Source organism: Myiozetetes cayanensis, unplaced genomic scaffold, assembly GCF_022539395.1.
Source record: "Myiozetetes cayanensis isolate MyiCay16 unplaced genomic scaffold, myiCay2020 scf403, whole genome shotgun sequence".
Lineage (NCBI taxonomy): Eukaryota > Metazoa > Chordata > Aves > Passeriformes > Tyrannidae > Myiozetetes > Myiozetetes cayanensis.
The window spans coordinates 4398-32281 of NW_026087636.1; the positions used below are offsets into that span (position 1 = coordinate 4398).

A 27884-nucleotide genomic window follows, 5' to 3' on the forward strand; every position below is an offset into this window, starting at 1 on the left:
GCTGCACCTTGGGCCAATCGCGGCCTCGGCACCTCCTCACCCGGTGACGGACAGGCCGCAGCTCTCGCGGCAGCCAATCAGCGCCCTCCCTCCCCTTAACCCCGCCTCCCCGCTCCGCTCACCCAATCGCCACGCAGCCTCGCCGTCGCCATGGCGACGCTGGTCCCGCCCCCTTTACCCCCCGCCATCTCCCGTGAGGGACGGAGAGGAAAGAAGGTTGTGGTGGGCGGGACTTCCCTCACGCCGCTCAGCCAATGGGAGCGCCGCCGGGCTCCCCGCCAGCCAATGGGGGCGCGGCCGGGCTCCCCGCCGGCCAATGGCGTGTCGGGCGGCGGGCGAGGCGGAAGCGCGCGCGGGGTCAGGGGCCGCCGCTGTTGATGTTGACACGGGCCCGGCGGCCGCAGCCCCTCAGCGCCGGCCCCGCCGCCTCCCGCGGGGGGGCCCGACCGAGCCCCGTCCCCGAGCGGGCCCCGCCAGCGCCGGCATCGCCAGCACCGCGTGGGTAGCGCTCTAAAAAACCCCCCCTCTCAACCCGCGCGGCCTCCCCGGTTTACCCCCCCTCCTCCACAACACCGGAGCGCTCCCCCTTTCCCCTCATGCGCTCCCGGCCATGACGATCCTCCCGAAGAAGAAGCCGGTGCCGGCGCCCGACGGCGACGCGGACCCGTGCCAGGACGCGGGCGCCGAGCGCGGCGCGGACGCGGGTCCCGAGCGCGGCCCCGGCGGCGTCGGCGAGCCCGGCGGGCCCGGCGTGGGGGACCCCGGCCCAGGGCCTCGCCGCCGCCGCCGCTGCGGGGCTGGGCCGGCCTGCCCGGAGCCGCCGGCTCTCCCCCGCCCGCGGGGCCCGGCGGGCCCGGCAGCGGCGGGCCCGGAGCGGCGGACGGACCCGCGGCGCTGCTGGGGCTGGAGGCGGCGGCGCTGGGGCTGCCCGAGCCCCGCGGGCCCGGCTGCGGCGGCGGAGGCGGCGGCGGCCCCGGGCACAGCAAGAGGCGGCGGCGAGGCGGGGCCGGGCCCAGCGGAGGGCCCGGAGGGGGGTCCGGCCCCGGGGGGATCGCGCTGGGGCTGGGGCTGGGCCCCGGGTGCGGCAGCCCCGGCCCCGACGAGGCGGGAGGAGGATACAACAGCGAGGACGAGTACGAGGCCGGCAGGGTGGAGATGGACCCGGCCACGGCCGAGCAGGTGCGGGGACCGGGGGAGCCGGGGGAGGGGAATGGCAGAGGGACACCGGGATAACCTGAGGGGGTTTGGGGTCCCCTCCATTGTCCCCGTGGTGTCAAACACACCCCCCTTCCCCCAACACAATTGTGCCTCGTGTGTCACACGAGGGTTTTGTTCCCGTTTTGGGGATCCCCCCTCCAGGATCCCCCTGTGTGTGCCCCCCTGGGGTCCCCCTCTGTCCCTGCTGCGTGTCCCTGCCCTGCCATTCCCCGTGTTCCCCGTGTTTGTGCCCCCCACGGGATCTTCCCTGGCATCCCCCCTTGTCCCCACTGCCCATCCCCCCGTGTCCCCTGGATCCCCCTTAATCCTTGCTGGGTGTTTCTCCCTTTGTCCCCACTGCCTGTGACCCCTCCAGGATCCCCCATTTGTCCCCATTTCCACCTTGAGACCCTCCACTTGTCTCCACTGCCTGTAACCCCCACAAGATCCCATCCTTATCCCCATTTCATGTACCCACCCTGGCCCCCCCTCCTTGTCCCCAGTGTTTGTAACCTCCTCAGGATCCCCCATTTCCACCCTGAGCCCCCTCTCCTTGTCCCCACTGCCTGCAACCCCCCCCAAGACCCCATCCTTGTCCCCATTTCATGTACCCACCCTGGAAACCCCCAGGATCCTCCCATTTCTCCCCATGTCATGCACCCACCTGGGACCCCACCTTGTAACCCCTCCACCCCAGGATCCCCTTACCCCCTCCCCCCAACCTGTACCCTCTCCCTTTTCCCCACATAGCCCCCTGTCCCCCCGTGTGTCCCTGTGTCACCTGGGCTCTCCTGTGCTCCCCCCACATGTCCCTCCCCTCCCTGCCCCTTGAGCCCCTCCCCTCAGCCCCCAGGTGCCCCCAGAGCCCCCCGAGCCCGGCTGTGTCTCCAGCAGGAGCACCGGTTCGAGAAGGCTCTGCGGGAGAAGAAAGGCTTCATCATCAAGCGCATGAAGGAGGACGGGGCCTGCCTGTTCCGGGCCGTGGGTGAGCCCCTGAACCCCTGAGCCCCCCAACACCCCCAGCACGGGGCTGGCACCCCCTCCCTCCTCCCTTCACTGTCCTTTGGTGTCCCCTCCCTCAGCTGATCAGGTGTACGGAGACCAGGACATGCACGAGGTGGTGAGGAAGCACTGCATGGACTACCTGGTGAGGCACTGGGGGGCACTGGGGGGCACTGGGAGGGGACTCGGGGGTACTGAGGTACGTGGGGGATGCTGGGAGGGCACTGGGAGGGGATTTGGGGGCACTGGGAGGGGACTCAGGGGTACTGAGGTACATGGGGGATGCTGGGAGGGCACTGGGAGGGGACTCAGGGTACTGAGGTACATGGGGATGCTGGGAGGGCACTGGGAGGGATTTGGGGGCACTGGGAGGGGCTAGGGGATGCTAGGAAAGCACTGGGAGGGGATTTGGGGGCACTGGGAGGGCACTGGAGGCACTGAGTTACATGGAGGATGCTGGGAGGGCACTGGGAGGGGACTGGGAGGGCACTGGGAGGGGACTGGGGGGCAGCTGAGGGTTCTGGGGGGTGCAGGGATGGACTGTGAGCCACGGGAGAGGGATTGGAAGGACACTGGGCTGTTCTGGGAGGCACTGGGATGGACTGGGACGGTGCTCAGAGCGCTGGGTGGGACTGGGCTGCTGTCACTCCCCCAACCCCCACCGTGTCCCCAGGGCTCCCCCAGTGTCCCCAAGGCCCCCGAGTGTCCCTGAAGCTCCTCCAATGTCCCCAAGGCCCCCAACTCGTGTCCCCAGAGCACCCCCAGTGTCCCCAAGGCCTCTCAGCATCCCCAAGGCCTCCCCACTCATGTCCCCAGAGCTCCCCCACAGTGCACCCCTTTCCTCCAATGCCCCCAAGGCTTCCTTGGTGTCCCCAAGGCCGCCCTACTCATGTCCCCAGAGCACCCCCAGTGTCCCCAGAGCTCCCCCACAGTGCACTCATCTCCCCCAGTGACCCCAAGGCCTCCCCAGTGTCCCCAAGGCACCCCCACTCCCGTCCCCAGAGCTCCCCCAGTGTCCCCAAGGCCTCCCAATTCATGTCCCCAGAGCTGCCTCAGTGTCCCCAAGGCCCCCCCAGTGTCCCCAAGGCCTCCCAGTGTCCCCAAGGCCCCCCCAGTGTCCCAGGCCTTCAACTCATGTCCCAGGCCCCCAGTGTCCCCAGAGCTCCCCCACAGTGCACTCATCTCTCCCAAGTCCTAGGCCCCCAGTGTCCCCAAGGCCTCCTCATGTCCCCAGAGCTCCCCAGTGTCCCCAAGGCCTCCAATTCATGTCCCCAGAGCCGCCTCAGTGTCCCCAAGGCGCCCCCAGTGTCCCCAAGGCCTCCCAACTCGTGTCCCCAGAGCTGCCTCAGTGTCCCCAAGGCCTCCCCAGTGTCCCCAAGGCCCCCACTCCCATCCCCAGAGCTGCCTCAGTGCCCCAAGGCCCCCCATGTCCCCAAGGCCTCCCAGCTCATGTCTCCAGTGCCCCTGTGGCCCCCCCGCCATCCCTGTCCTCCTCACCCCTGGGAGATGGGGGTCTCCCGTGTCATCCCCCCCTCTTTGTACCCATGACATCCCAAACATCCTCCTCCTCCCCCCACCACCCCACCCACACCCCCCTCGTGCCGCAGATGAAAAACGCCGACTACTTCTCCAACTACGTGACCGAGGATTTCACCACCTACATCAACCGCAAGCGCAAGAGCACCTGCCACGGCAACCACATCGAGATGCAGGCCATGGCCGAGATGTACAACCGGCCCGTCGAGGTCTACCAGTACGGCACCGGTGCGTGGCACGGGCCCCTGGGCGCTGGGGGCAGCTGGGGAGGGGGCCCTGAGGTGACACAGGGGTCCCCTGGGTGCTGGGGGCGGTGGGGAGGGGGCCACAAGGTGCCACAGGGGTCCCCAGAGTGCTGGGGAGAGCGGAGAGGGGGTCCCCGAGGTGACACAGGGGTACCAATGCACTGGGGACAGTGGGGAGGGGGGCCCCGAGGTGACACAGGGGTCCCCAGAGGGGTCCCCCAAAGCACAGGGGGCAGCGGGGAGGGGGGCCACGAGGTACCACAGGGGTCCTCAGAGCGCTGGGGACACTGGGGAGGGGTCCCTGAGGTGACACAGGGGTCCCCAAAGCACAGGGGGCAGCGGGGAGGGGGTCCCTGAGGTGACACAGGGGTGCCAATGCACTGGGGACAGCGGGGAGGGGGGCCCCGAGGTGACACAGGGGTGCCGATGCACTGTGGACAGTGGGGAGGGGGTCCCCAAAGCACTGGGGACAGTGGGGAGGGGGTCCCTGAGGTGCCACAGGGGTCCCCAAAGCACTGGGGACAGCAGGGAGGGGGCCCCGAGGTGACACAGGGGTCCCCAGAGCGCTGGGGACAGGGGGGAGGGGGTTCCTAAGGTGCCACAGGGCAGTGGGGACACTGGGGAGGGGGTCCCTGAGGTGCCACAGGGGTACCGATGCACTGGGGACAGCAGGGAGGGGGTCCCCGAGGTGACACAGGGGTCCCCAGAGCGCTGGGGACAGCGGGGAGGGGGTCCCTGAGGTACCACAGGGGTCCCCAAAGCACTGGGGACAGCAGGGAGGGGGTCCCCGAGGTGCCACAGGGGTCCTCAAAGCACTGGGGACAGCGAGAAGGGGGTCCCCAAAGCACAGGGGTGTCAAAGCACTGGGGACAGCAGGGAGGGGTCCTCCACTGGTGGATGGGGGGGTTCCTGGGGGTTCCCAGGTGCCATTTTGGGGGTCCCCACGTACCTGCAGGAGGGTTAAGGGGGTCCCTGGGCGTTATTTCGGGGGTCCCCGTGGATCAGTGGGGTGCCCCCCATGCCTGCAGAGCCCATCAACACGTTCCACGGGATCCAGCACAACGAGGACGAGCCCATCCGGGTCAGCTACCACCGGAACATCCACTACAACTCCGTGGTCAACCCCAACAAGGCCACCATCGGCGTGGGGCTGGGGCTGCCCTCCTTCAAACCGGGGGTAGGTGGGCTCTGGGGGGGCTGCTTTCCTTCAAACTGGGGGTAGGTGGGCTTTGGGAGGGTCTGGGGGGGCTGCCCTCCTTCAAACCAGGGGTAGGTGGGCTTTGGGAGGGTCTGGGGAGGCTGCCCTCCTTCAAACCAGGGGTAGGTGGCTCTGGGGGTCTGGGGCTGCCTCCTTCAAACCGGGGGTAGGTGGGCTCTGGGGGGCTGCTTTCCTTCAAACCGAGGGTAGGTGGGCTTCTGGGGGCTGCTCTCCTTCAAACCAGGGGTAGGTGGGCTCTGGGGGGGCTGCCATCCTTCAAACCGAGGGTAGGTGGGCTCTGGGGGCTGCCTCCTTCAAACCGAGGGTAGGTGGGCTCTGGGGGGTCTGGGGGCTGCCTCCTTCAAACCGGGGGTAGGTGGGCTCTGGGGGGGCTGCCCTCCTTCCAACCAGGGGTAGGTGGGCTCTGGGGGGGTCTGGGGGCTGCCTCCTTCAAACCAGGGTAGGTGGGCTCTGGGAGGGTCTGGGGGCTGCCCTCCTTCAAACCAGGGGTAGGTGGGCTCTGGGGGGTCTGGGGAGGCTGCCTCCTTCAAACCGGGGGTAGGTGGGCTCTGGGGGCTGCCCTCCTTCAAACCAGGGGTAGGTGGGCTCTGGGGGTCTGGGGGCTGCCTCCTTCAAACCGGGGTAGGTGGGCTTTGGGAGGGTCTGGGGGGGCTGCCCTCCTTCAAACCGGGGGTAGGTGGGCTCTGGGAGGGTCTGGGGGGGCTGCCCTCCTTCAAACCAGGGTAGGTGGGCTCTGGGGGGTCTAGGGAGGCTGCCTCCTTCAAACCGGGGTAGGTGGGCTCTGGGGGCTGCCCTCCTTCCAACCAGGGGTAGGTGGGCTCTGGGGGGTCTGGGGGTTGCCCTCCTTCAAACCAGGGGTAGGTGGGCTTTGGGAGGGTCTGGGGGGGCTGCCCTCCTTCAAACCAGGGGTAGGTGGGCTTTGGGAGGGTCTGGGGGGGCTGCCATCCTTCAAACCGGTAGGTGGGCTCTGGGAGGGTCTGGGAGGCTGCCCTCCTTCAAACCAGGGGTAGGGGGGCTCTGGGGGCTGCCCTCCTTCAAACCGAGGGTAGGTGGGCTCTGGGGGCTGCCCTCCTTCAAACCGGGGGTAGGTGGGCTCTGGGGGGGCTGCCCTCCTTCAAACCGGGGGTAGGTGGGCTTTGGGAGGGCTGCCCTCCTTCCAACCGGGTAGGGGGCTCTGGGGGCTGCCTCCTTCAAACCAGGGTAGGTGGGCTCTGGGGGGGCTGCCATCCTTCAAACTGGGGGTAGGTGGGCTTTGGGAGGGTCTGGGGAGGCTACCTCCTTCAAACCAGGGGTAGGGGGCTCTGGGGGCTGCTTCCTTCAAACCAGGGGTAGGTGGGCTTTGGGGGATGCCCTCCTTCAAACCGGGGTAGGTGAGCTCTGGGGCTGCCCTCCCTCCAACTGGGGGTAGGTGGGCTCTGGGGGCTGCCATCCTTCAAACCGGGGTAGGTGGGCTTTGGGAGGGTCTGGGGGCTGCCCTCCTTCAAACCGGGTGGGTGGGCTTTGGGAGGGTCTGGGGGTGCCTCCTTCAAACTGGGGGTAGGTGGGCTCTGGGGGCTCTCTTCAAACCGGGGTAGGTGGGCTCTGGGGGCTGTTTTCCTTCAAACCGGGGGTAGGTGGGCTCTGGGGGGCTGCTTCCTTCAAACCGGGGGTAGGTGGGCTATGGGAGGCTGCCCTCCTTCAAACCGAGGGTAGGTGGGCTCTGGGGGCTGCCCTCCTTCAAACCAGGGGTAGGTGGGCTCTGGGAGGGTCTGGGGGCTGCCCTCCTTCAAACCAGGGTAGGTGGGCTCTGGGAGGGTCTGGGGGGCTGCCCTCCTTCAAACCAGGGGTAGGTGGGCTCTGGGGGTCTGGGGAGGCTGCCCTCCTTCAAACCAGGGTAGGTGGGCTCTGGGGGCTGCCCTCCTTCCAACCAGGGGTAGGTGGGCTCTGGGGTCTGGGGGCTGCCCTCCTTCAAACCGGGGTAGGTGGGCTTTGGGAGGGTCTGGGGGCTGCCCTCCTTCAAACCGGGGTAGGTGGGCTCTGGGAGGGTCTGGGGGCTGCCCTCCTTCAAACCAGGGGTAGGTGGGCTCTGAGGGTCTGGGAGGCTGCCCTCCTTCAAACCAGGGTAGGTGGGCTCTGGGGGCTGCCTCCTTCAAACCAGGGGTAGGTGGGCTCTGGGGGTCTGGGGGTTGCCCTCCTTCAAACCGGGGTAGGTGGGCTCTGGGGGTCTGGGGGCTGCCTCCTTCAAACCGAGGGTAGGTGGGCTCTGGGGGCTGCCATCCTTCAAACTGGGGTAGGTGGGCTTTGGGAGGGTCTGGGAGGCTACCTCCTTCAAACCAGGGGTAGGGGGCTCTGGGGGCTGCCTCCTTCAAACCGGGGGTAGGTGGGCTTTGGGAGGATGCCTCTCCTTCAAACCGAGGTAGGTGAGCTCTGGGGCTGCCCTCCTTCCAACTGGGGGTAGGTGGGCTCTGGGGCTGCCATCCTTCAAACCAGGGTAGGTGGGCTTTGGGAGGGTCTGAGGGGCTGCCCTCCTTCAAACCCGGGGTGGGTGGGCTTTGGGAGGGTCTGGGGGGTGCCCTCCTTCAAACTGGGGGTAGGTGGGCTCTGGGGCCTCTTTCAAACCGTAGGTGGGCTCTGGGGGCTGTTTTCCTTCAAACCGGGGGTAGGTGGGCTCTGGGGGCTGCTTCCTTCAAACCGGGGTAGGTGGGCTATGGGGGCTGCCCTCCTTCAAACCGAGGGTAGGTGGGCTCTGGGGGGCTGCTCTCCTTCAAACCAGGGATAGGTGGGCTCTGGGGCTCTAGGGGCTGCCCTCCTTCAAACCGGGGTAGGTGGGTTTTGGGGGGTCTGAGGGGAGTCTGAGGCTGCCTGGTTTGAGTCTGGGGGTGTGTAGGGCTGGGGGATTTGGGGAGGGGGCTGGGGCTGCCCTCCTTCAAACCGCTTGCTCAGGGCACCCGTGTGAATGGGGGCGGGGCCTTTCTGCCTCTTTTGGGGCGTGGCTTAAATACAGAGAGGTGTGGCCTGTTGGGGGTGTGACCCAGACGGTGTGGCCTATTGGGGTATGACCTGCAGAGGGTGTGGCCTATTGGGGTGTGACCCAGAGGGTGTGGCCTGTTGGGGTGTGACCTGCAGAGGGTGTGGCCTGTTGGGGTGTGACCCAGAGGGTGTGGCCTGTTGTGGGTGGGGCCTGTTGGGGTGTGACCCAGAGGGTGTGGCCTGTTGAGGGTGTGGCCTATTGGGGTGTGACCCAGAGGGTGTGTCATAGAGGGCGTGGCCTATTGGGGTGTGACCCAGAGGGTGTGGCCTGTTGAGGGTGTGGCCTATTAGGGTGTGAGCCAGAGGGTGTGGCCTGTTGGGGTGTGACCCAGAGGGTGTGGCATAGAGGGTGTGGCCTATTGGGGTGTGACCCAGAGTGGCTAGGGTGTGACCCAGATTGGTAGGGTGTGACCATGTCCTAGAGGGTGTGGCCTATGGGGTGTGACCCAGAGGGTGCATGGACCCAGAGGGTGTGGCAGTGGCATGGCTTTGGGGCCCCCACCAGCTGTGCTGAGGGGGTGGAGCCTCCCTGCTTGGGGTGTGGTGTGGTCTGGTGTGGCCCCACCCCTTTGCACCTGGGGGGTGGAGCCTTCCGAGGAGGGGGCGTGTCCCCGAGTGGGTGTGTCCTGATCCCGGCCCCTCCCTCCCCGTGTGGTGGCGCAGCTGGCGGAGCAGTCGCTGATGAAAAGCGCCATCAAGACGTCGGAGGAGTCGTGGATCGAGCAGCAGATGCTGGAGGACAAGAAACGCGCCACCGACTGGGAGGCCACCAACGAGGCCATCGAGGAGCAGGTGGCCCGCGAGTCCTACCTGCAGTGGCTGCGCGACCAGGAGAAGCAGGCGCGGCAGGTGGGACCCCCAGGGACCCCTCCCCTCACCCCCCCACCTTGAGCTGTGACGGGGAACCCCTGTGATGGGGTCCTGGTCACCCTGTCCAGGGTGACTCCCCTGTCCCTCTGTCCCAGAGGTGACCCCGTGTCCCCAATGTGACTCCTGTGTCCCCAGGGTGACTCCCCTGTCCCCCTGTCCCAGAGGTGACCCCTGGGTTCCCAATGTGATCCCTGTGTCCCCAATGTGACCCCCTTGTCCCTGAGGTGACCCCCCTGTTCCCCTGTCCCCGTGTCCCCGAGGTGACTCCCCTGTCCCCCTGTCCCTGTGTCCCAGAGGTGACCCCTGTGTCCCCAGTGTGACCCCTGTGTCCCCAAGGTGATCCCCCTGTCCCCAAGGTGACCCCCCTCTTCCCCTGTTCCTGTGTTCCGAGGTGACTCCCTGTCCCCTGTCCCCAGAGGTGACCCTGTGCCCTAAGGTGACCCCCTCTTCCCCTGTTCCTGTGTTCCCGAGGTGACTCCCCTGTCCCCCTGTCCCAGAGGTGACCCCTGTGTCCCCAGTGTGACCCCCCTGTCCCCGAGGTGACCCCCCTGTTCCCCTGTCCCTGTGTCCCCGAGGTGACTCCTGTGTCCCCAATGTGACCCCCCTGTCCCCAGTGTGACCCCTGTGTCCCCAGGGTGACTCCCCTGTCCCAGAGGTGACTCCTGTGTCTCCAATGTGACCCCTGTGTCCCCGAGGTGACCCCCCTGTCACCGAGGTGACCCCCCTGTTCCTGTGTCCCTGAGGTGACTCCCCTTTCTCTCTGTCCCCGAGGTGATCCCCCTGTTCCCCTGTCCCCGTGTCCCCGAGGTGACTCCCTTGTCCCAGAGATGACCCCCCCATCCCCGTTTCCCTGTCCCTGTATCCCTGAGGTGTGACCCCCCCTGTCCCTGTGTCCCCCTGTCCCTGAGGTGACCCCCGTGTCCCCGAGGTGATCCCCTTGTCCCCGTGTCCCCGACATGAACCCCTATCCCTGTGTCCCCCCTGTCCCCTGGTGACCACTGTGTCCCTGAGGTGATCCCCTCTGTCCCTGTGTCCCCTTGGTGACCCCCTTGTCCCCCTGTCCCCCTGATGACCCCCCTGTCCCTGGTGTCCCCGAGGTGACCTCCCTGTCCCCATCTCCCCTGGTGACCCCTGTGTCCCCCTGATGACCCCCCTTGTCCCATTGGTGACCCCCTCTCCCCATGTCCCCCTGGTGACCCCCTGTCCCCTGGTGACTCCCTGTCCCCGAGGTGACCCCCCTGTCCCCTGTCCCCAAGGTGACCCCCTGTCCCCCTGGTGACCCCCCTGTCCCCCTGGTGACCCCCTGTCCCCTTGGTGACTCCCCTGTCCCTGTGTCCCCCTGATGACTCCCCTGTCCCCCTGGTGACCCCCTGTCCCTGAGGTGACCTCCTGTCCCCTGCTGACCCCGTGCCCCCTGTCCCCCTGGTGACCCCCTGTCCCCTTGGTGACCACCCTGTCCCCCTGGTGACCCCCCTGTCCCTGGAGGTGAACCCCCTGTCCCTCTGCTGACCCCCTGTCCCCCTGCTGACCCCCTGTCCCGCTGGTGACCCCCTGTCACTGTGTCCCCCTGGTGACCCCCCTGTCCCCGAGGTGACCCCCTGTCCCCTGGTGACCCCCTGTCCCCCTGATGACCCACCTGTCCCCCTGGTGACCCCCCTGTCCCCCGATGACCCCTGTCCCCTGCTGACCCCCTGTCCCCTGGTGACCCCCGTGTCCCCCTGTCCCCTTGGTGACCCCCTGTCCCCTGGTGACCCCCTGTCCCCTGATGACCCCCTGTCCCCTTGGTGACCCCCTGTCCCCTGGTGACCCCCTGTCCCTGTGTCCCCTGGTGACCCCCTGTCCCCCCTGCTGACCCCCTGTCCCGTTGGTGACCCCCTGTCCCTGTGTCCCCCTGGTGACCCCCTGTCCCCCTGGTGAGCCCCCTGTCCCCGCAGCCCCACAAGGCCAGCGCCACGTGCAGCTCGGCCACGGCCGCGGCCCCCCGGTCCCTGTGTCCCCTGGTGACCCCCTGTCCCCCTGGTGACCCCCTGTCCCCTTGGTGACTCCCCTGTCCCCTTGGTGATCCCCCTGTCCCTGAGGTGACCTCCCAGTCCCTGTGTCCCCCTGCTGACCCCCGTGTCCCCCTGGTGACCCCCCTGTCCCCGCAGCCCCGCAAGGCCAGCGCCACGTGCAGCTCGGCCACGGCCGCGCCGCCAGCGGGCTGGAGGAGTGGAGCGGGCGCCTCCCAGGCCCCGCAGCGCAGCCCCCTCCCCAGAGCACCCGGGCTGCACCCCGAGGGCTCGGCCCCAAACCCCTCGCCTGAGCCCCCGGCCGGAAACCCCTCGCCCTGTGCCCCAGGTGGGTGATGGCACTGGGGGAGAGGGGGAGGGCAGGGCTGGGGGAGAGGGGGTGCTGGGGGGTGCTGGGGAGCCTAAAGGGGGTTTATGGGGTGTTTATGGGGTGTTATGGGGTGTTTATGGGGTGCTGGGGAGCCCATAGGGGGTGTTGTGGGGTGTTATAAGGTGTTATAGGGTGTTATGGGGTGCTGGGGAGCCCAAAGGGGGTGTCGTGAGGTGTTTATAGGGTGCTGGGGAGCCCAAATGGGGTGTTTGGGATGTTTATGGGATGTTGGGGAGCCCAAAGGGGGTGTTACAGGGTGTTATTTATGGGGTGTTACGAAGTGTTTGTGGGGTGTTTATGGGGTGCTGGGGAGCCCATAGGGGGTGTTGTGGGGTGTTTATAGGGTGTTATGGGGTGCTGGGGAGCCCAAAGTGGGTGTTATGGGGTGTTTATGGGGTGCTGGGGAGCCCAAAGGGGGTGTTACAGGGTGTTATTTATGGGGTGTTACGAAGTGTTTGTGGGGTGTTTGTGGGGTGTTGGGGAGCCCAAAGTGGGTGTCGTGGGATGCTGGAGGAACTGAAAGGGGGTTGCTGGGGGGGGTTAACTGGGTACAAAAGTGACCTGGGAGGACCCCCAAATATACACCTGGGGAGGGCACTGGGGACTTTTTGGGGTGCTGGTACCCCCCCAGATTGGCTCTTGGAGGGGCAGGGAAGTTTGTGAGTAGGGGGGGGGGTCAGAATTGGGGTTCCTAGAGCTCAAACCCCCCCCTCTCTTTGTGTGTCCCCCCCCTCCAGGGACCAGCAGCCAGCTGGGGGCAGGGGGGGGCCGGGCCACCCCCCCTCTGGTGTCCCTGTACCCCGCCCTGGAGTGCAGGGCCATCATGCAGCAAATGTCCCCCACAGCCTTCGGTGAGCAGGGGGGCTGGGGGAGATTTGGGTGGGTGGGGTTTTTTTGGGGGAAGGAGAATTTTAGGTCTGGGAAAATTCGGCTTAAAATTCGGGGTTAGGGAGGGGGTGATCCTGACTTTTGAGGGGTTTGGAGGGAAAAGATCCCCTGGGGAGGAGTTTTAATGCCTTTAATCCCTTTCCTGCGATTTTGAGGGCTTGGTGGGGGTGGATTTGGGGTGGGGGAGGTTTAGGGTGGTTGTTTTGGGAGGGGGGTGGTTGATGCTTTTTAGGGAGAGAATTTTCGGTTTTGGTTACGTTGGGTCCAAACCTCGATCGTGAGTTTTTTTGGGGGGGCTCAGTGCTTGGGATTTGAGGGAAAAGGGAGGGTTTTACCCCCTTTCCCTGCAGTTTTGGGGCTGGACTCGATCTCTAATTTGGGAGGAGCCCCTCACTTTTTACTCAGCCACGTTTTGGGGGGGGTCGCTTCCATCGCTCTGGGGTGGGACAGGAGGGGATCCCCGTGGTGGGGTGAACTCCCCTCCTCAAACTCCAACCCCCTCCCTGATTTTTTTTTGGGGGGAGGGCGTGTCCCCCTCCCTGCCCCACCCCAGGCCTGAACGACTGGGAGGACGACGAGATCCTGGCGTCGGTGCTGGCCGTGTCGCAGCAGGAGTACCTGGAGACCATGAAAACCTCCCGCCACAGAGACCCCAACGCCGACAAGAGTTGATATTGAACCCCCAGGACTGCGCCCCGAGCCCCCCCCCGGCCCCCCCAAGGGACCTCTCGGTGCATGGCGGGGGGTTTTATTATTTTTTTTTTTTTTTTTTGGGGGACACCACCCCAAATCCCCGCTTGCAGGGCCCGGGAGGGGAGGGGAGGGGGACATAGCGCTGGACGCCGCGGGAGGAACCTCGGCTTTTTTTGGGGTTGTGAAGCCCCTCCCTTCTCCCCAAAGTTACAGCTGGGGTGGGGGGAAAGACTGGGGAAAGAGGGGTGGGAGAAAAGGTTGGGGGTCCCTATTTTTTGTAGGGTCTCCCCACTTTCTTCCCCCCACCGGCCCCCGTGGGATTTCGCTGTTTGGGGATGGGAAGTGGGGTCCCCCAGTCTGCCTCCTGCCCCTCCCTGAGCATCCTGCCCTCCTCTGCCCCCCACCAGCACCCCGGGGGCTAAGGGGGGGTAAAAGGAGGAGGCCGGAGGTGCTGCCCCCCGACACCCCCGTGCTCCCCGTTATTAAACTGATGCCCATCAGCCCCCTGGCGCCGTCTCTTCGTGGGGGGGCTCATTCACCCCCCCCACACACACCCTCCCCAGGACAGGCAGGGGGGGTCCCCAGACCCCTCTGTGGGGGCTCAGCGCCCTGGCACCTTTCGGGGTCTCTGGGAGGGGCTCAACCCCCTCGGAGGGGCGGTAAAAGCCGTGTGGGGGGGCGGGCGCGGGGCTGCTCAGGGGGTACCTGGGCCCGTTTGGGGGGTCCCGGGCCTGGTTTTGGGCCTAGTTTACCTCGCGGTTGCCATGGTTACGCGTCGCGCTGGAGTGACGCGCGGATGGCGGCAGCCAATCAGCGGCGAGGGCGGGCGCGAGGGGTGACGTCAGTCGTGGCGCGCTCTGTGTGTGTGTTCGTGAGGAGGGGGTGAAGCCACTCAGTGAACGGGCCGTGGGGCCTTGGGGGCACACCGGGGTTTTGGGGGGACGCTGTCGCGATATCGTGAGGCTCTCGGGTGTGGGGGGTGGTGTTGGGAGTCCCGTTCTATCGCGACAAAACGAGCGCTGGGAGCGCTTCTCGCGCCGCCGCCGCGTTTCCATGGCGACGAGTGGGCGTGGCACAGGGGGGGCGTGTCCTACGGCGGCTCCTCATTGGTCCGTGGTTTTCTCGCCCCGCCCCCCACTCCGATCGCTGCCCGCCCGCCCGCCCGCCAGCGCGCGCGGGGAGCGGGGCGCGCGGGATGGAGCTGCGAGGGGGCCCGGTGAGGGGGGCGTGAGGAAAGGGGGGTCCTGAGGGGGCTGAGGGAAAGAGGGGGTCCTGAGGGGGCTAAGGCAAGGGGGGCACCTGGGGTCCTGAGTGGGCTGAGGGCAAGGAGGGGGTCTTGAAGGGGCTGAGGAAAATGGGGGCACCTGGGGGTCCTGACGGGGAGGCTGAGGGAAAGGGGAGTCCTGAGGGGGCTTAGGAAAGGGGGCACCTGGGGGCCTGAGGGGCTGAGGGAAAGGGGGTACCTGGGGTTCCTGAGGGGTCTGAGGCAAGGGGGCTGAGAGAAAGTGGGGAGGGTTCCTGAGGAGCTGAGGGCAAGGGGGAGCTGAGGAAAGGGTGGGGGGTCCTGAGGGGACTGAGGGCAAGAGGGGCACCCGAGGGATCCTGAGGGGTTTGAGGGCAAGGGGGCAGGAGGGGGTGATCCTGAGGGGGCCTGAGGAAGGGGAGGTCCGGGGTCCTGAGGGATCTGAGGGCAAGGGGGCTGAGGCAGGGGGGCACCTGGGGGTCCTGAGGGGGACTGAGGGAAGGGGGGAGTCCTGAGGGGCTGAGGAAAGGGGGGCACCTGGGGGTCCTGAGGGGGCTGAGGGCAAGGGGGAGTCCTGAGGGGGCTGAGGGAAAGGGGGCACCTGGGGGGGTCCTGAGGGGCTGAGGCAGGGGGAGCTGAGGGAAAGGGTGGGGGGTCCTGAGGGGGCTGAGGGCAAGAGGGGCACCTGGAGGATCCTGAGGGGTTTGAGGGCAAGGGGGGCTGAGGGAAAGGGGGTGATCCTGAGGGGCCTGAGGGAAAGGGGGAGGCCGGGGGTCCTGAGGGATCTGAGGGCAAGGGGGGCTGAGGGCAAGGGGGCACCTGGGGGTCCTGAGGGATCTGAGGGCAAGGGGAGGCTGAGGGAAAGGGGGATGGTCCTGAGAGGGGCTGAGGGAAAGGGGAGGTCATGGGGTCCTGAGGGAGGCTGAGGGCAAGCGGGGGCACCTGGGGGTCCTGAGGGGGCTGAGGGCAAGGGGGAGGCTGAGGGAAAGGGTGGTGGTCCTGAGGGGGCTGAGGGAAATAGAGGGGGTCATGGGGGTCTGAGGGCAAGGGGAGCTGAGGGAAAGGGGGGGTCAGGGCTGTCCTGAGGGGGCGTGAGGGGAGAGGGGGTTCAGAGGGAAAGGGGGAGTCCTGAGGGGGCTGAGGAAAGAGCGGCTGGGGGTCCTGAGGGGGCTGAGGGCAAGGGGGAGTCCTGAGGGGGGCTGAGGGAAAGGGGAGGCGGGGGGTCCTGAGGAGGCTGAGGGTAAAGGAGGCACCCAGAAGGGTCTTGAGGGGGCGTGAGGGGAGAAGGGGGCTGAGGGAAAGGGGGGTTCCTGAGGGGATGGGGGAGTGTGAGGGGAAAGTGAAGGTCGGGAGCCTTGGGGGAACTTGAGGGGTCCCTGGGGGGGTCGGCTACTCAGGAGGGACTTGGGGGTCCTGAGAGAGGGTTTGTGGGGGTTCAGGGCGTTTTCTGGGGGCAAAAGGGACGTCCTGCGGTGGGGGGTGCCTGGGTTGGGGGATTGAGGAGTGCGGGGGTGGGTTCTGGGGTGGAACGGGGGGTCCCTGGGGGACAACAAGGTGGGGGGGGGCTGTGATGCAGCAACCCCCTCGTGACACCGTCCCCCCCAGATCCCGTCAGGAGAAAGAAAAAGCGCAAAAAGGACAAAAAACAGAAACCTCCCCCACGGTGAGGGGGGGACACGAGGGGGGTCAGCGGGGTCACGACCCCCCAAGAGCCCCCCGTGACCCTTATGCAGCTTAGAGGGGGGGGTTCGGGACACAAGCAGAGCCCCCTTTCATGGCCGGTTGAGGTGGGGGGGACACACACACGACACATTCTGGGGCCTCCCCTCCCCCTGCCGGGGCTATTTTTAGCCCTGCGGGGCCGGGGGGCCTTGAGATCATTTCTATTTTGGGGGGGGTGATGTCCCAGCGTGCCCCGCACCTCCCCCCACCCATCCCCTTCCTCCTGGGGCGGGGGTGGGCTCTGGGACCATTTCCTGCCGCTTTTCCCCCCCCGCTGTGGGACCACCCTGTGAGCCACCCCCAGCAATGGGGGAGACCCCCGAAGGGACCAGGTATGGGGTGGGGAGGGGCAGGGGGAGGGGACAGACACTTGGGACCCCTGGAGACCCCCGAAAGCATCAGGTATGGGGAGTTTTGGGGAGAGGGCAAATACCTGGAGACCCACCCCGAAGGCACCAGATATGAAAGGGGGAAGGGCAGATACCTGGGGAGTCCTGGGGATTGGGAGTGGTGGGAGCCCCAGGACGTGGTGTGGGGGTTCCCAGCCTGGCTATCTCCCCAGGACCCCCACCCCCGGCGACGTGTCCCCAGAGCCCCCCCGGCCCCGCTGCCGCTGTCCGAGGCGCTGCTGGGCTCTGACGAGGGGGAGCAGGAGGACCCCCGGGATTACTGCAAAGGTGGGGACCACCACGGGGGGTCAGGAGGGTCTGGGGAAGGGTGTCCATGCCTGAGGGTGACAAACTACCCTTCCTCCTCCCCCCCAAACCCCCCAAGGCGGGTACTACCCGGTGCGGATCGGGGACCTGTTCCACGGGCGCTACCACGTGGTGCGAAAGCTGGGCTGGGGACACTTCTCCACCGTGTGGCTCTGCTGGGACCTCCGGTGAGTGCGGGGAACCCCGGGGAAGATGGTTGGGGGGGTGGGGTGGGGGGTTTTGTTTGGGTGCCCCTGGACCGTGGGTGCCCCACCCCGGGCAGGAGGAAGCGGTTCGTGGCGCTGAAGGTGGTGAAGAGCGCGCCGCAGTACACGGAGACGGCGCTGGACGAGATCAAGCTGCTGAAATGTGTGAGTCCCCTCCCACAGGAGACCCCCAGATCCACCCCCACCCCTTCCACCCTCATAACCCACCCCCCTCCCAAACCCCCTCCCAGGTCCGGGACTCGGATCCCAGCGACCCCAACCGCGAGAACATCGTGCAGCTCATCGACGACTTCAAGATCTCGGGGGTCAACGGCGTCCGTATCCTTTCGGGGGGGGGGTCCCCAGGGTGGGAGCAGGGAGAGGAGACACCCCAGGTGTGCAGGGAGGTCCCCAGGGGGTGCAGGTGCTCCTTGACTTGCCCCCCCCCCAAGATGTGTGCATGGTGCTGGAGGTGCTGGGCCACCAACTCCTGCGCTGGATCATCAAGTCCAACTACCAGGGGCTGCCCCTGCCCTGCGTCAAGAGCATCGTGCGCCAGGTGAGGGGGTGAGGGGGGGCTCCCTGCATCCCCCTGAGCCTCCCCCCACCCCCCAGGGCACCCCAAATGTCCTGCCTGGAGGCCTCCAAAAAATCCCCCCGTGCTCCACTGCCACCACTCCCACAGGAACCTGAGGTGTTCCCTCTAGACCCCCACAGTTCCCCTGTGGACCTTTCCCCCCACCCAGATCCCCACAGGGACCCCAAATGGGCTCTGGAGGGCACTGGGGGCACTGGAGGGCACTGGGGAACACTGGAGGGACTGTGGGACACTGGAGGGGTGTTGGGGTAACTGGAGGGCATTGGGGAGACCCAGATGGCCACCACATCCCCCCAGGATCCCTTTAGACCCCTCCCCAATTCCCATGGGGAGCTCTTATCTCCCCCCCACACCCCTGGCCCAAATAACCCCCTCTCCCTGTGGAGGTTGGTTTTGGGTGGGGGTGGGAGGGGGGTTGCACATCACAGGGTGTCCCCCCCTCCTCCCCCCTGACTTGGGGGGGCTTTGGGGCACAGGTCCTGGAAGGTCTGGACTACCTGCACACCAAGTGCAAGATCATCCACACCGACATCAAGCCTGAGAACGTCCTGCTGTGCGTTGGGGAGCCCTTTGTGAGGCAGCTGGCGGCCGAGGCAGCGTGCTGGGCACGGGGGGGTGGCCCCCCCAGGAGTACAGAGACCCCCTGACTGCACCCCAGGAGTGCAGGGACCCCCTGAGATCCCCCCAGGAGTGCAGGGACCCCCTGACACCACCCCACAGTGCAGGGACCCCCTGAGACCCCCTCACAGTGCAGGGACCCCCTGGATCCACCCCACAGTGCAGGGACCCCCTGAGATCCCCCTCACAGTGCAGGGACCCCCTGGATCCACCCCAGGAGTGCAGGGACCCCCTGAGATCCCCAGGGTCAGGGACCCGACTGCACCCACAGTGGGGACCCCTGAGATCCCCCTCACAGTGCAGGGACCCCCTGGCTGACATCACCCCAGCAGTGCAGGGACCCCCTGGATCCACCCCAGGAGCGCAGGGACCACCTGAGATCCCCCCCACAGTGCAGGGACCCCCTGACTGCACCCCAGGAGTGCAGAGACCCCCTGACTGCACCCACTGCAGGACCTGACTCCTGCAGGGATCCTGACACCTCGTGCAGGGACCCCACCCCACAGTGCAGGGACCCCCTGAGATCCCCCTCACAGTGCAGGGACCCCCTGGATCCACCCCACAGTGCAGGGACCCCCTGGATCCCTCCAGGAGTGCAGGGACCCCTGATGCACCCCAGGAGTGCAGGGACCCCTGACATCCCCCAGAGTGCAGTGAGACCCCTGATGCACCCCAGGAGTGCAGGGACCCCCTGAGATCCCCCAGAGTGCAGGGACCCCCTGACTGCACCCCACAGTGCAGGGACCCCCTGACATCCCCAGGAGTGCAGGGACCCCCTGACTGCACCCCACAGTGCAGGGACCCCCTGACATCCCCCCAGGAGTGCAGGGACCCCCTGACTGCACCCCAGTGCAGGGACCCCTGACACTCCCAGGGTGCAGGCCTGAGATCCCCCAGGGTGCAGGGACCCCTGAATCCCCACGTGAGGACCCCTGCACCCCACAGTGCAGGGATCCCTGAGATCCCTCACAGTGCAGGGACCCCTGGATCCCCCCACAGTGCAGGGACCCTGACTGCCCCACAGTGCAGAGATCCCCGAGTCCCCTCACAGTGCAGGGACCCCTGGATCCACCCAGGAGTGCAGGAACCCTGACTGCACCCCACAGTGCAGGGACCCCTGACACCCCAGAGTGCAGGATCCCCTGGATCCCCAGGGTGCGTGGGACCCCCTGACTGCACCCAGCAGTGCAGGGACCCCCTGAGACTCCCCACAGTGCAGGGACCCCCTGAGATCCCCCCAGGAGTGCAGGGACCCCCTGACATCCCCCCAGGAGTGCAGGGACCCCCTGAGATCCCCCCAGGAGTGCAGGGACCCCCTGACATCCCCCCAGGAGTGCAGGGGACCCTGGATCCACCTCAGGAGTGCAGGGACCCCTATCCCCCAGGAGTGCAGGGGACCCCGACTCTCCCTGCACAATGCAGGGACCCCCTGACTGCACCCCTGGAGTGCAGGGACCCCCTGACTGCACCCCACAGTGCAGGGACCCCCTGAGATCCCCCCCACAGTGCAGGGACCCCCTGACATCCCCAGGAGTGCAGGGACCCCCTGACTGCACCCCACAGTGCAGGGACCCCCTGAGATCCCCCCCACAGTGCAGGGACCCCCTGACTGCACCCCACAGTGCAGAGATCCCTTGAGATCCCCCTCACAGTGCAGGGACCCCCTGACTTCACCCTGGAGTGCAGGGACCCCTGAGCCCCCAACAACACGGACCCCCCGATCCCCCACCATACTGGGAGAGCCCAGAACCCCTGGGGTGGGGGGTCTGGGCTGAGCCCCCTCTGTGTCCCCTCTGTCTGCAGTGAGCTCTGCGCCCCAGGACGAGCCCGTGAGTGGCTGGGGGGGGGTTGCACGCGTGTGCTTGCACATGTATGTGCTCTCACGTGTCCTCACACACGTGTGTGTGCTTTCACATGCCCTTACAGTGCTCATGTGTGTGTTCTTGCACACGTGTCCTGCCCTCACTCGTGTCCTTGCACACGTGTGTGCCCTCATCTGCCTCCTCACACGTGTCCTTGCCCGTGTCCATCCTCACACGTGTCCTTGCACACGTGTGCCTGCCCTCACACGTGTCCTTGCACACATGTGTGCCCTCATCTGCTTCCTCACACATGTCCTTGCCCGTGTCCATCCTCACACGTGTCCTTGCACATGTGTGTGCCCTCATCTGCTTCCTCACACGTGTCCTTGCACACGTGTGTGCCCTCATGTGCCCCCCACGCCCTCACCCACCCGCCCTTCCACGCCTGCATGTCCCCTCATGCCTGTCCCCTATGTGATGCTCTGCCCCCCTAAATCCATCCATCCTGCCCCCAACCCCCAAAATCGGGGTGGGGAGTCCTCAGTGGGCCCCCAAATCAAGGGGATCCCTGGGTTGAGCCCCAGCCCCCAAATCTAAAGGGGTCCCTGGGTTTGGGCCCCCAACCCCCAAATCAAGGGGAGGGGTCCCCTGGGTTGGGCCCCCAACCTCCTCGGTCGAGCCCCCAACCCCTCAGGGGGGGACCTGGGTTGGGCCCCCAACCCCAAATCAAGGGAGAGGATCCATGGGTTGGGCCCCCAACCCCCAAATCAAAGAGGGGGTCCCTTGGGTTGGGCCCCCTCTCAAAGCAAAGCCCCCAGGAGCAGCTGCTGCTCCTCAATCCCCAGATCAAAGGGGGGTCCCTGGGTTGGGCCCCCAACCCCAAATCGGGAGGGGTCCCTGAGTTGGACCCTCCCTCACCGCGAAGCCCCAGGAGCTGCTGCCGCTCCTCAATCCCCAAATCAAGGTGGGGTCCATGGGTTGGGCCCCAACCCCAAATCAAGAGAGGGTCCCTGGGTTGGCCCCCCTCTCAAAGCAAAGCCCCCCAGGAGCTGCTGCTGCTCCTCAATCCCCAAATCAAAGGGGGGCATGGGTTGGGCCCCAGCCCCCAAATCAAAGGGAGGGGTCCCTGGGTTTGGATCCCCCTTCCCAATGCGAAGCCCCAGGAGCAGCTACTGCCCCCAACCCCCAAATCAAAGTGGGGGTCCCTCGGTTGAGCCCCCAACCCCAGATCAAGGGGGTCCCTGAGTTGAGGCCCCCAAGCCCCCAAATCACAGCGGGGGTCTCTTGGTTGGGCCCCAAATCAAGGGGAGGGTCCCTGGGTTGGGCCCCGGCCCCCAAATCAAAGGGGAGGGTCCTAGGTTGGGCCCCAGCCCCCAAATCAAGGGGAGGGGTCCTGGTTGGGCCCCCAACCCCCAAATCTAAGGGGGTCCTCGGTTGGGCCCCCCTCACGGCAAGCCCCCGAAGCTGCTGCCGCCTCCCCAACCCCAATCAAAGGGGATCCTGGGTTGGGCCCCCAACTCCCCCAAATCGGGAGGGTCCCTGGGTTTGGGCCCCCCTCACGGCGAAGCCCCCAGGAGCGGCTGTCGCTCCCCCAACCCCCAAATCAAGGGAGGGGTCCTGGCTTGAGCCCCCTCTCCAGCAAAGCCCCCAACCCCCCAGATCAAAGGGGGATCCCTGGGTTGGGCCCCCAGCCCCAAATCAGGAGGGGTCCTGCGTTGTGCCCCCCTCACGGCGAAGGCCCCCAGGAGCAGCTGTCGCGGGCGCAGCGGCGGCGGCGGCGAGCGGCAGGCAGCGGCGGCAGCGGCAGCTCCTGGCCCAGCGCCTGCAGGGACCTGGGCGGCAGCGAGACACGGGGGGTCCCCGGCGACCCCCAGCGGTGCCGGTCGGGAGGGCTCGGTGGGGGTCCCGAGGGCACTGGGAAGGGTTGGGGGGAGAGGGGAGTGAGGAGGGTTTGGGGATGGCTGGGGAGAGCCCGGAGTTAAATGGAGGGTGGGGGTGGGAGGAGGCTGGGGTGGGTCCAGGGTGGGTTTGGGAGGGTGATGGGGGAGGAATTGTTGGTTCAGAAGTGAACTGGGATCCCTCAGGGTTGGGGGGGTCATGAGGGGGGGTAATTAGGGAGGGTTTGTTGGTCCAGAGGTGAACTGGGATCCCTCAGGGTTGGGTGGATGATGAGGGAGAGTTTGTTGGTCCAGAGGTGAACTGGGATCCCTCAGGGTTGGGGGGGTGATGAGGGGAGGGTTTGTTGGTGCAGAGGTGAACTGGGATCCCTCAGGGTTGGGGGGGTGATGAGGAGGGTTTGTTGGTCCAGAGGTGAATTGAGATCCCTCAGGGTTGGGGGGGTCATGAGGGGGTGTAATTAGGGAGGGTTTGTTGGTCCAGAGGTGAATTGAGATCCCCCGGGGTTGGGGGGGGCGGAGCCTCAGGGATAAATTAAGGTTTGGGAGTTTAGGGGGTGACCGAGAGTTAAACTGGGGTCCCCAGGGTGGGGTTTTGGGGAAGGCTCAGAGGTGGGTCCGGGGTAGGTTTGGGACGGTGATTGGGAGGGGTTGGTCCAGAGGTGAATTGGGGTCCCCAGGGTGGGGCTGGGAGGAGCCTCAAGGTTAAATTCGGGTCCCCAGGTTGGAGTCCGGGGGGGGGTGGCCCAGAAGTAAATTGGGGTCCCCAGGGTGGGTTTAGGGGGAGTCTCAGAGGCGGAATGGGGTCCCCAGTGGAGGTTTGGGAGTCCTGGGGGTGGCCCAGAGTTAAGTTGGGGTCCCCAAGGTGGGTTTGGGAATCTTGGGGAGTGGCCCAGAGTTAAATTGGGGTCCCCAAGGTGGGTTTGGGAATCTTGGGGAGTGGTCCAGAGTTAAGTTGGGGTCCCCAGGGTGGGTTTGGGAATCCTGGGGCAGGAGGAGCCCCCAGAGAATTGTTTGGAGGGCCCCAGGGGGTGTTTTTGGGGGTGCAGCCCCGGGTGGGTTTGGGGAGGGTCCCTGACAGCTGATTTTGGGGGTTCCATGAGGAGCTGGGGGGGGTCCCTCATGTCTCAAGCCCCCTGAGGCCTGCTGGGGGGTGATATGAATGAAACCTGGGAGGTTTTGGGGGCTGGGTGGATTGGGATGCCGATGTGGGGACCCAGGATTGGGGGGAAGGGAGGGGGGTGGTCTCAAGATCTTCTTTTCCTCCCACAGAGGCCCCCCCGGACCCCCTGGAGGAAGGGGGGGGGAGCCCCCCCAGCGGGGCCTCCTCCTCGGGGGTCCACACGCTGCCGGCCGGGGGCTCCAGCGACGGCTTCTCGGGGGGCTCCTGCGCCTCCAGGGGCCCCCCCCGGCGCCCCCTCAGCCCCAGCTCGGCCTCCGACTCCCTCTTCACCCCCACCTCCAGCTCCCTCATCTCGGGGGGCTCCGAGGGGCTCCCCACCCCCCTCGGTCAGCTGGGGGGCACTGGGGACGTGTTTGGGAGGCAGCGGGGTTGGGGGAGGGGAAATTGGGGTGGGGGGTGTCTAGAGGGGCAATTGGGGATGGAAATGGTGGGGAGGGGTGTTGGGGTTGGGGAGGGTCCAGAGGGGCACTGGGGGAGAGGGGAGGGAAATGGGGAATCAAATGGGGGCTCTTGGATGGGAGGGGGACTGGGGGCAATTGGGTGTGCTAGGGAGGGGCAGTGGGAGGGGGAAGGGTTGTGGTGGGCAGGTGTACCCCACTCCCCCAATGCCCCCTGCTGGCTCCTCCCAGGGTGGGGGCCTGCCAGGGGGCAGGAGAACCTCCTGGACCCCCGCTCGGCCCCCGGCTGCGCTGGCCAAGATCGCCGACCTGGGCAACGGCTGCTGGGTGGTGAGGGGCACTGGGGCACTGGGTGGCACTGGGGACACTGGGGACACTGGGGAGACACTGGGGGACACTGAGGGGCACTGGGGGACACTCGGGGACACTGGGGACACTGAGGCACTGGGGACACTGAGGGGCACTGAGGGACACTGGGGGCACTGGGGACATTGAGGGGACACTGAGGGGCACCAGCACTGGGGACACTAGGGGGCACCATACTGGGACACTGGGGACACTGGGGACACTGGGGACACTGGGACACTGGGGGCACTCGAGTGACACTGGGAGACACTGGGAGACACTGAGGGACACTGAGGGGCAGTGTGGGGGCAGTGGGATCATTGGAAGGCATTGATGGGGGGCTGGAGTCACTGGAGGGCACTGGTGTCACCAGAGGGCACTGGGAGGGGCCACTGCAGTCACTGGGGGACAGTGGGGTGCTGGGAGTGCTGGAGGCACTGGGGGACACTAGAGGGCACTGGGGGTCACTGGGAGCTCTGGAGGGCACTGGGGACTTGGGGATGCTGGTGGGTGCTGGGTCACTGAGGACACTGGGGGCACTGGGGGACTGGGGACTGGGGGACACTGGGGCTGCTGAGGGCACTGAGGGCACTGGGGACTGGAGGTCACTGAGGGCACTGGGGGACTGGGGGACACTGAAGGGGGTCGGGGACAGGGCTTGGGGGCGGTGGTGGGGGCTGATTTGGGGCTGGTTCTGGGAGACAGACAAGGGGTCATGGGGTGGGTTGGGGGTGTGGTGGGTGGTTTTGGGGGCTGATGCCCTGTTTAACCCCTCTCACCCCTTGCCCAGCACAAACACTTCACTGAGGACATCCAGACTCGGCAGTACCGGGCGCTGGAGGTGCTGCTGGGGGCAGGGTACGGCCCCCCCGCCGACATCTGGAGCACGGCCTGCATGGTGAGGGGGGGGGCTGCCCCACAGACCCCTGTGGTGAGGGGAGGGGGTTGTCCCACAGACCCCGTGGTGAGGGAGGGGCTGCCCCACAGACCCCTGTGGTGAGGGAGGGGGATTGCCCCACAGACCCCGTGCAGAGGGGGATTGCCCCACAGACCCCCGTGAGGGAGCGCCCACAGACCCCCGTGGTGAGGGGGGGCTGCCCCACAGACCCCCGGGGTGAGGGGAGGGGGCTGCCCCACAGACCCCCGTGGTGAGGGGAGGGGGGGATTGTCCCACAGACCCCCGTGGTGAGGGGGCATTGCCCCACAGACCCCCGGGGTGAGGGGGGGCTGCCCCACAGACCCCCGTGGTGAGGGAGGGGGGGATTGTCCCACAGACCCCCGTGGTGAGGGGGCATTGCCCCACAGACCCCCACAGTGAGGGGAGGGGGCTGTCCCACAGACCTCAATGGTGAGAGGAGGGGCTGCCCCACTGACCCCTGTGAGGGCTGCCCCAGAGACCCCCGGGGATGTGGGGAGGGGGCTGCCCCACAGACCCCCGTGGTGAGGGGAGGCTGCCCCACAGACCCCAATGGTGAGGGGGGATTGCCCCACAGACCCCCGGGGTGAGGGGAGGGGGCTGCCCCACTGACCCCTGTGGTGAGGGGGGGCTGCCCCCGGGTACCTCTCAGGCCCCCAAGAGCTGTCCAGCCCCACAGGCCTTCGAGTTGGCAACGGGGGATTACCTGTTCGAGCCACACTCGGGAGGAGCAGCAGGACGAGGTGAGGACACAGAGGACAGGGGGACAGCAGGGATGAGGTGAGGGACACATGGGACAGGGGGACAGCAGGATGAGGGTGAGGGGACAGAGGGGACAGGGGGGACAGCAGGGATGAGGGTGAGGGGACAGAGGGGACAGGGGGGACAGCAGGGACGAGGGTGAGGGACAGGGGGGGACACATGGGGGACAGCAGGGATGAGGGTGAGGGATGGGGACAGGGGGACAGGGGGACAGCAGGACGAGGGTGAGGGGACAGGAGGGACAGGGGGGACAGCAGGGACGAGGGTGAGGGGACAGAGGGACAGGGGGGACAGCAGGGACGAGGGTGAGGGATGGGGACAATGGGGACAGGGGGACAGGAGGGACAGCAGGACGAGGGTAGGAGGGGACACATGGGGACAGGGGGGGACACATGGGGATGGGGGGGACAGGGAGGGACAGCAGGGACGGGGGTGAGGGATGGGGACACATGGGGACAGGGGACGATGGAGGGGACAGGGGAAACACATGGGGATAGGTGGAGAACAGGGAGAGGACAGCAGGACGAGAGGTGAGGGACACATGGGGACAGGGGGACACATGGGATGGGCAGGGACGAGTGAGGGGACAGCATGGATGAGGGTGGAGGGACAGAGGAGGCACAGCAGGGACGAGGGTGAGGGACAGGGGGACAATGGGGACGGGAGGGATGAGGGGGACGGGGACACATGGGGACAGGGGGACAGCAGGAACGAGGGTGAGGGATAGGGGGACAGATGGGGACAGGGGCGATAAGAGGACGAGGGGGGACACATGGGGCATGAGGGGGGACAGCAGGGACAGCAGGGACGAGGGTGAGAGAGCAGGGGGACAGCATGGGACGAGGGTGAGGGATGGGGGGACAGATGGGGACGGGGGACAACAGGACGAGGGTGAGGGACAAGGGGACACATGGGGGACAGAGGGGACGGGGGGGCAACACGTGGGGATGGGAGGGACAAGGGGGACAGCAGGGATGAGGGGGACAGGTGGGGACAGGTGAGGGGTGGGAGCACAGGTGGGACGAGGTGAGGGGGACAGATGGGGACGGGGGGACAGGTGAGGGGGTGGGGGGACAGCAGGGACGAGGGTGAGGGGGGAACAGGTTGGGGACAGATGAGGAGCAGGTGGGGACAGGTGAGGGGGTGGGGAGAGCAGGGCTGGGCCAGGTGGGGTGGTGGGTGGGGCTGAAAGCGGTGGGCGTGGCCCGAAGGGGGTGGGTGGGGGTGCATCCCTGAGGTGCCCCTCCTCCCACACGCCCCCAGACCACATCGCCCACGTGATCGAGCTGCTGGGGACATCCTGCGGCACGTGGCCCTGGGGGAGATATTCCCGGAATTCTTCAACCGCAGAGGTGAGGGGGAGCCCGGGGGCGGGGCTGAAGGGGTGGGAAGAGGTGGGACGGGGTGTGGGAGGAGTTATGCAAATTAGGGGTGTTGGGTCGGGGGGCGTGGCCACAGGAAAGGGGGTGTGGAAAAGGGGCTGGCAGGTGCGTGGGGGTGGGTGTGTGACACACCTGGGGGGTGTGTGTACCCCTGACCCCGCCCCCACGGGGGGGCGTGCCCGCTGACCCCACCCCTTCACCTGGAGTGACGTCACCCATGAGAGCACATCCCACTGAAGAGTGGGCGTGTCCTCCCTTAACCCCACCCCCCACTGGGTGTATCTGACCCCGCCCACAGGGAGGGGTGTCCCCCAACACTCCCACCCCTTTGCGTGGAGTGACGTCATAAAGGAGGGCACATCCCACTCGCGAGTGGGCGTGTCCTCCTTTAGCCCCACCCACCCATGCGTGGTGACACCCTGGGGATCTGTGTGTCCCCCCGACCCCCGTGCGGTGCCCCCTCCCCAGGTGAGCTGCGGCACATCCGGCACCTGCGGCCATGGGGGCTGCGGGCGGTGCTGCAGGAGAAGTACGAGTGGCCCCGCGGCCCCGCCGCCGCCTTCGCCCGCTTCCTGCGGCCCATGCTGGCCTTCGAGCCCGCCCGCAGGGCCACGGCCCACCAGTGCCTGCAGCACCCCTGGCTGCGCCCCTGAGCCTGCCTGGGGGGCCTGCAGGACCCCTGGCTGCGACCCTGAGCCCACCCGTGGGGCCTTCAAGACCCCTGAGCCCACCCATGGGATCACCATCACCCACCAGTGCCTGCAGCACCCCTGAGCCCACCCATGGGATCACCATCACCCACCAGTGCCTGCAGCACCCCTGGCTGCACCCCTGAGCCCACCTGGGGGGCCTGCAGCACCCCTGACCCCACCCATGGGATCACCATCACCCACCAGTGCCTGCAGCACCCCTGGCTGCGCCCCTGAGCCCACCCAGGGCCTGCAGGACCCCTGACCCCACACACAGGGGCCACCATCACCCACCAGTGCCTGCAGCACCCCTGAGCCCACCCATGGGATCACCACCACCCACCAGTGCCTGCAGCACCCCTGGCTGCGCCCCTGAGCCCACCTGGGGGGCC

The 27884-nt window shown here is 67.0% G+C and overlaps 2 protein-coding genes across 2 annotated transcripts; both read left to right on the forward strand.

Annotated features, from left to right (window-relative positions):
* Positions 1-585: 585 nt before the first annotated feature.
* On the forward strand, positions 586-13123 carry OTUD5 (OTU deubiquitinase 5). Its single transcript, XM_050330286.1, is given in 13 exon segments — positions 586-749; positions 752-1179; positions 2089-2182; positions 2280-2344; positions 3807-3963; positions 5009-5157; positions 8872-9057; positions 11013-11062; positions 11275-11297; positions 11300-11338; positions 11341-11415; positions 12195-12308; positions 12899-13123. Coding segments are annotated over 13 exon segments (1638 nt in total). The 5' UTR covers positions 586-610; the 3' UTR covers positions 13018-13123.
* Positions 13124-13834: 711 nt separating this feature from the next.
* On the forward strand, positions 13835-27869 carry LOC126647759 (SRSF protein kinase 3-like). Its single transcript, XM_050330288.1, is given in 16 exon segments — positions 13835-13909; positions 16566-16680; positions 16778-16886; positions 16982-17069; positions 17156-17243; positions 17357-17463; positions 17979-18144; positions 21660-21818; positions 23090-23326; positions 23646-23728; positions 24534-24641; positions 25339-25389; positions 26035-26056; positions 26685-26714; positions 26717-26773; positions 27272-27869. Coding segments are annotated over 16 exon segments (1680 nt in total). The 3' UTR covers positions 27457-27869.
* The last annotated feature ends 15 nt before the right edge of the window (positions 27870-27884 follow it).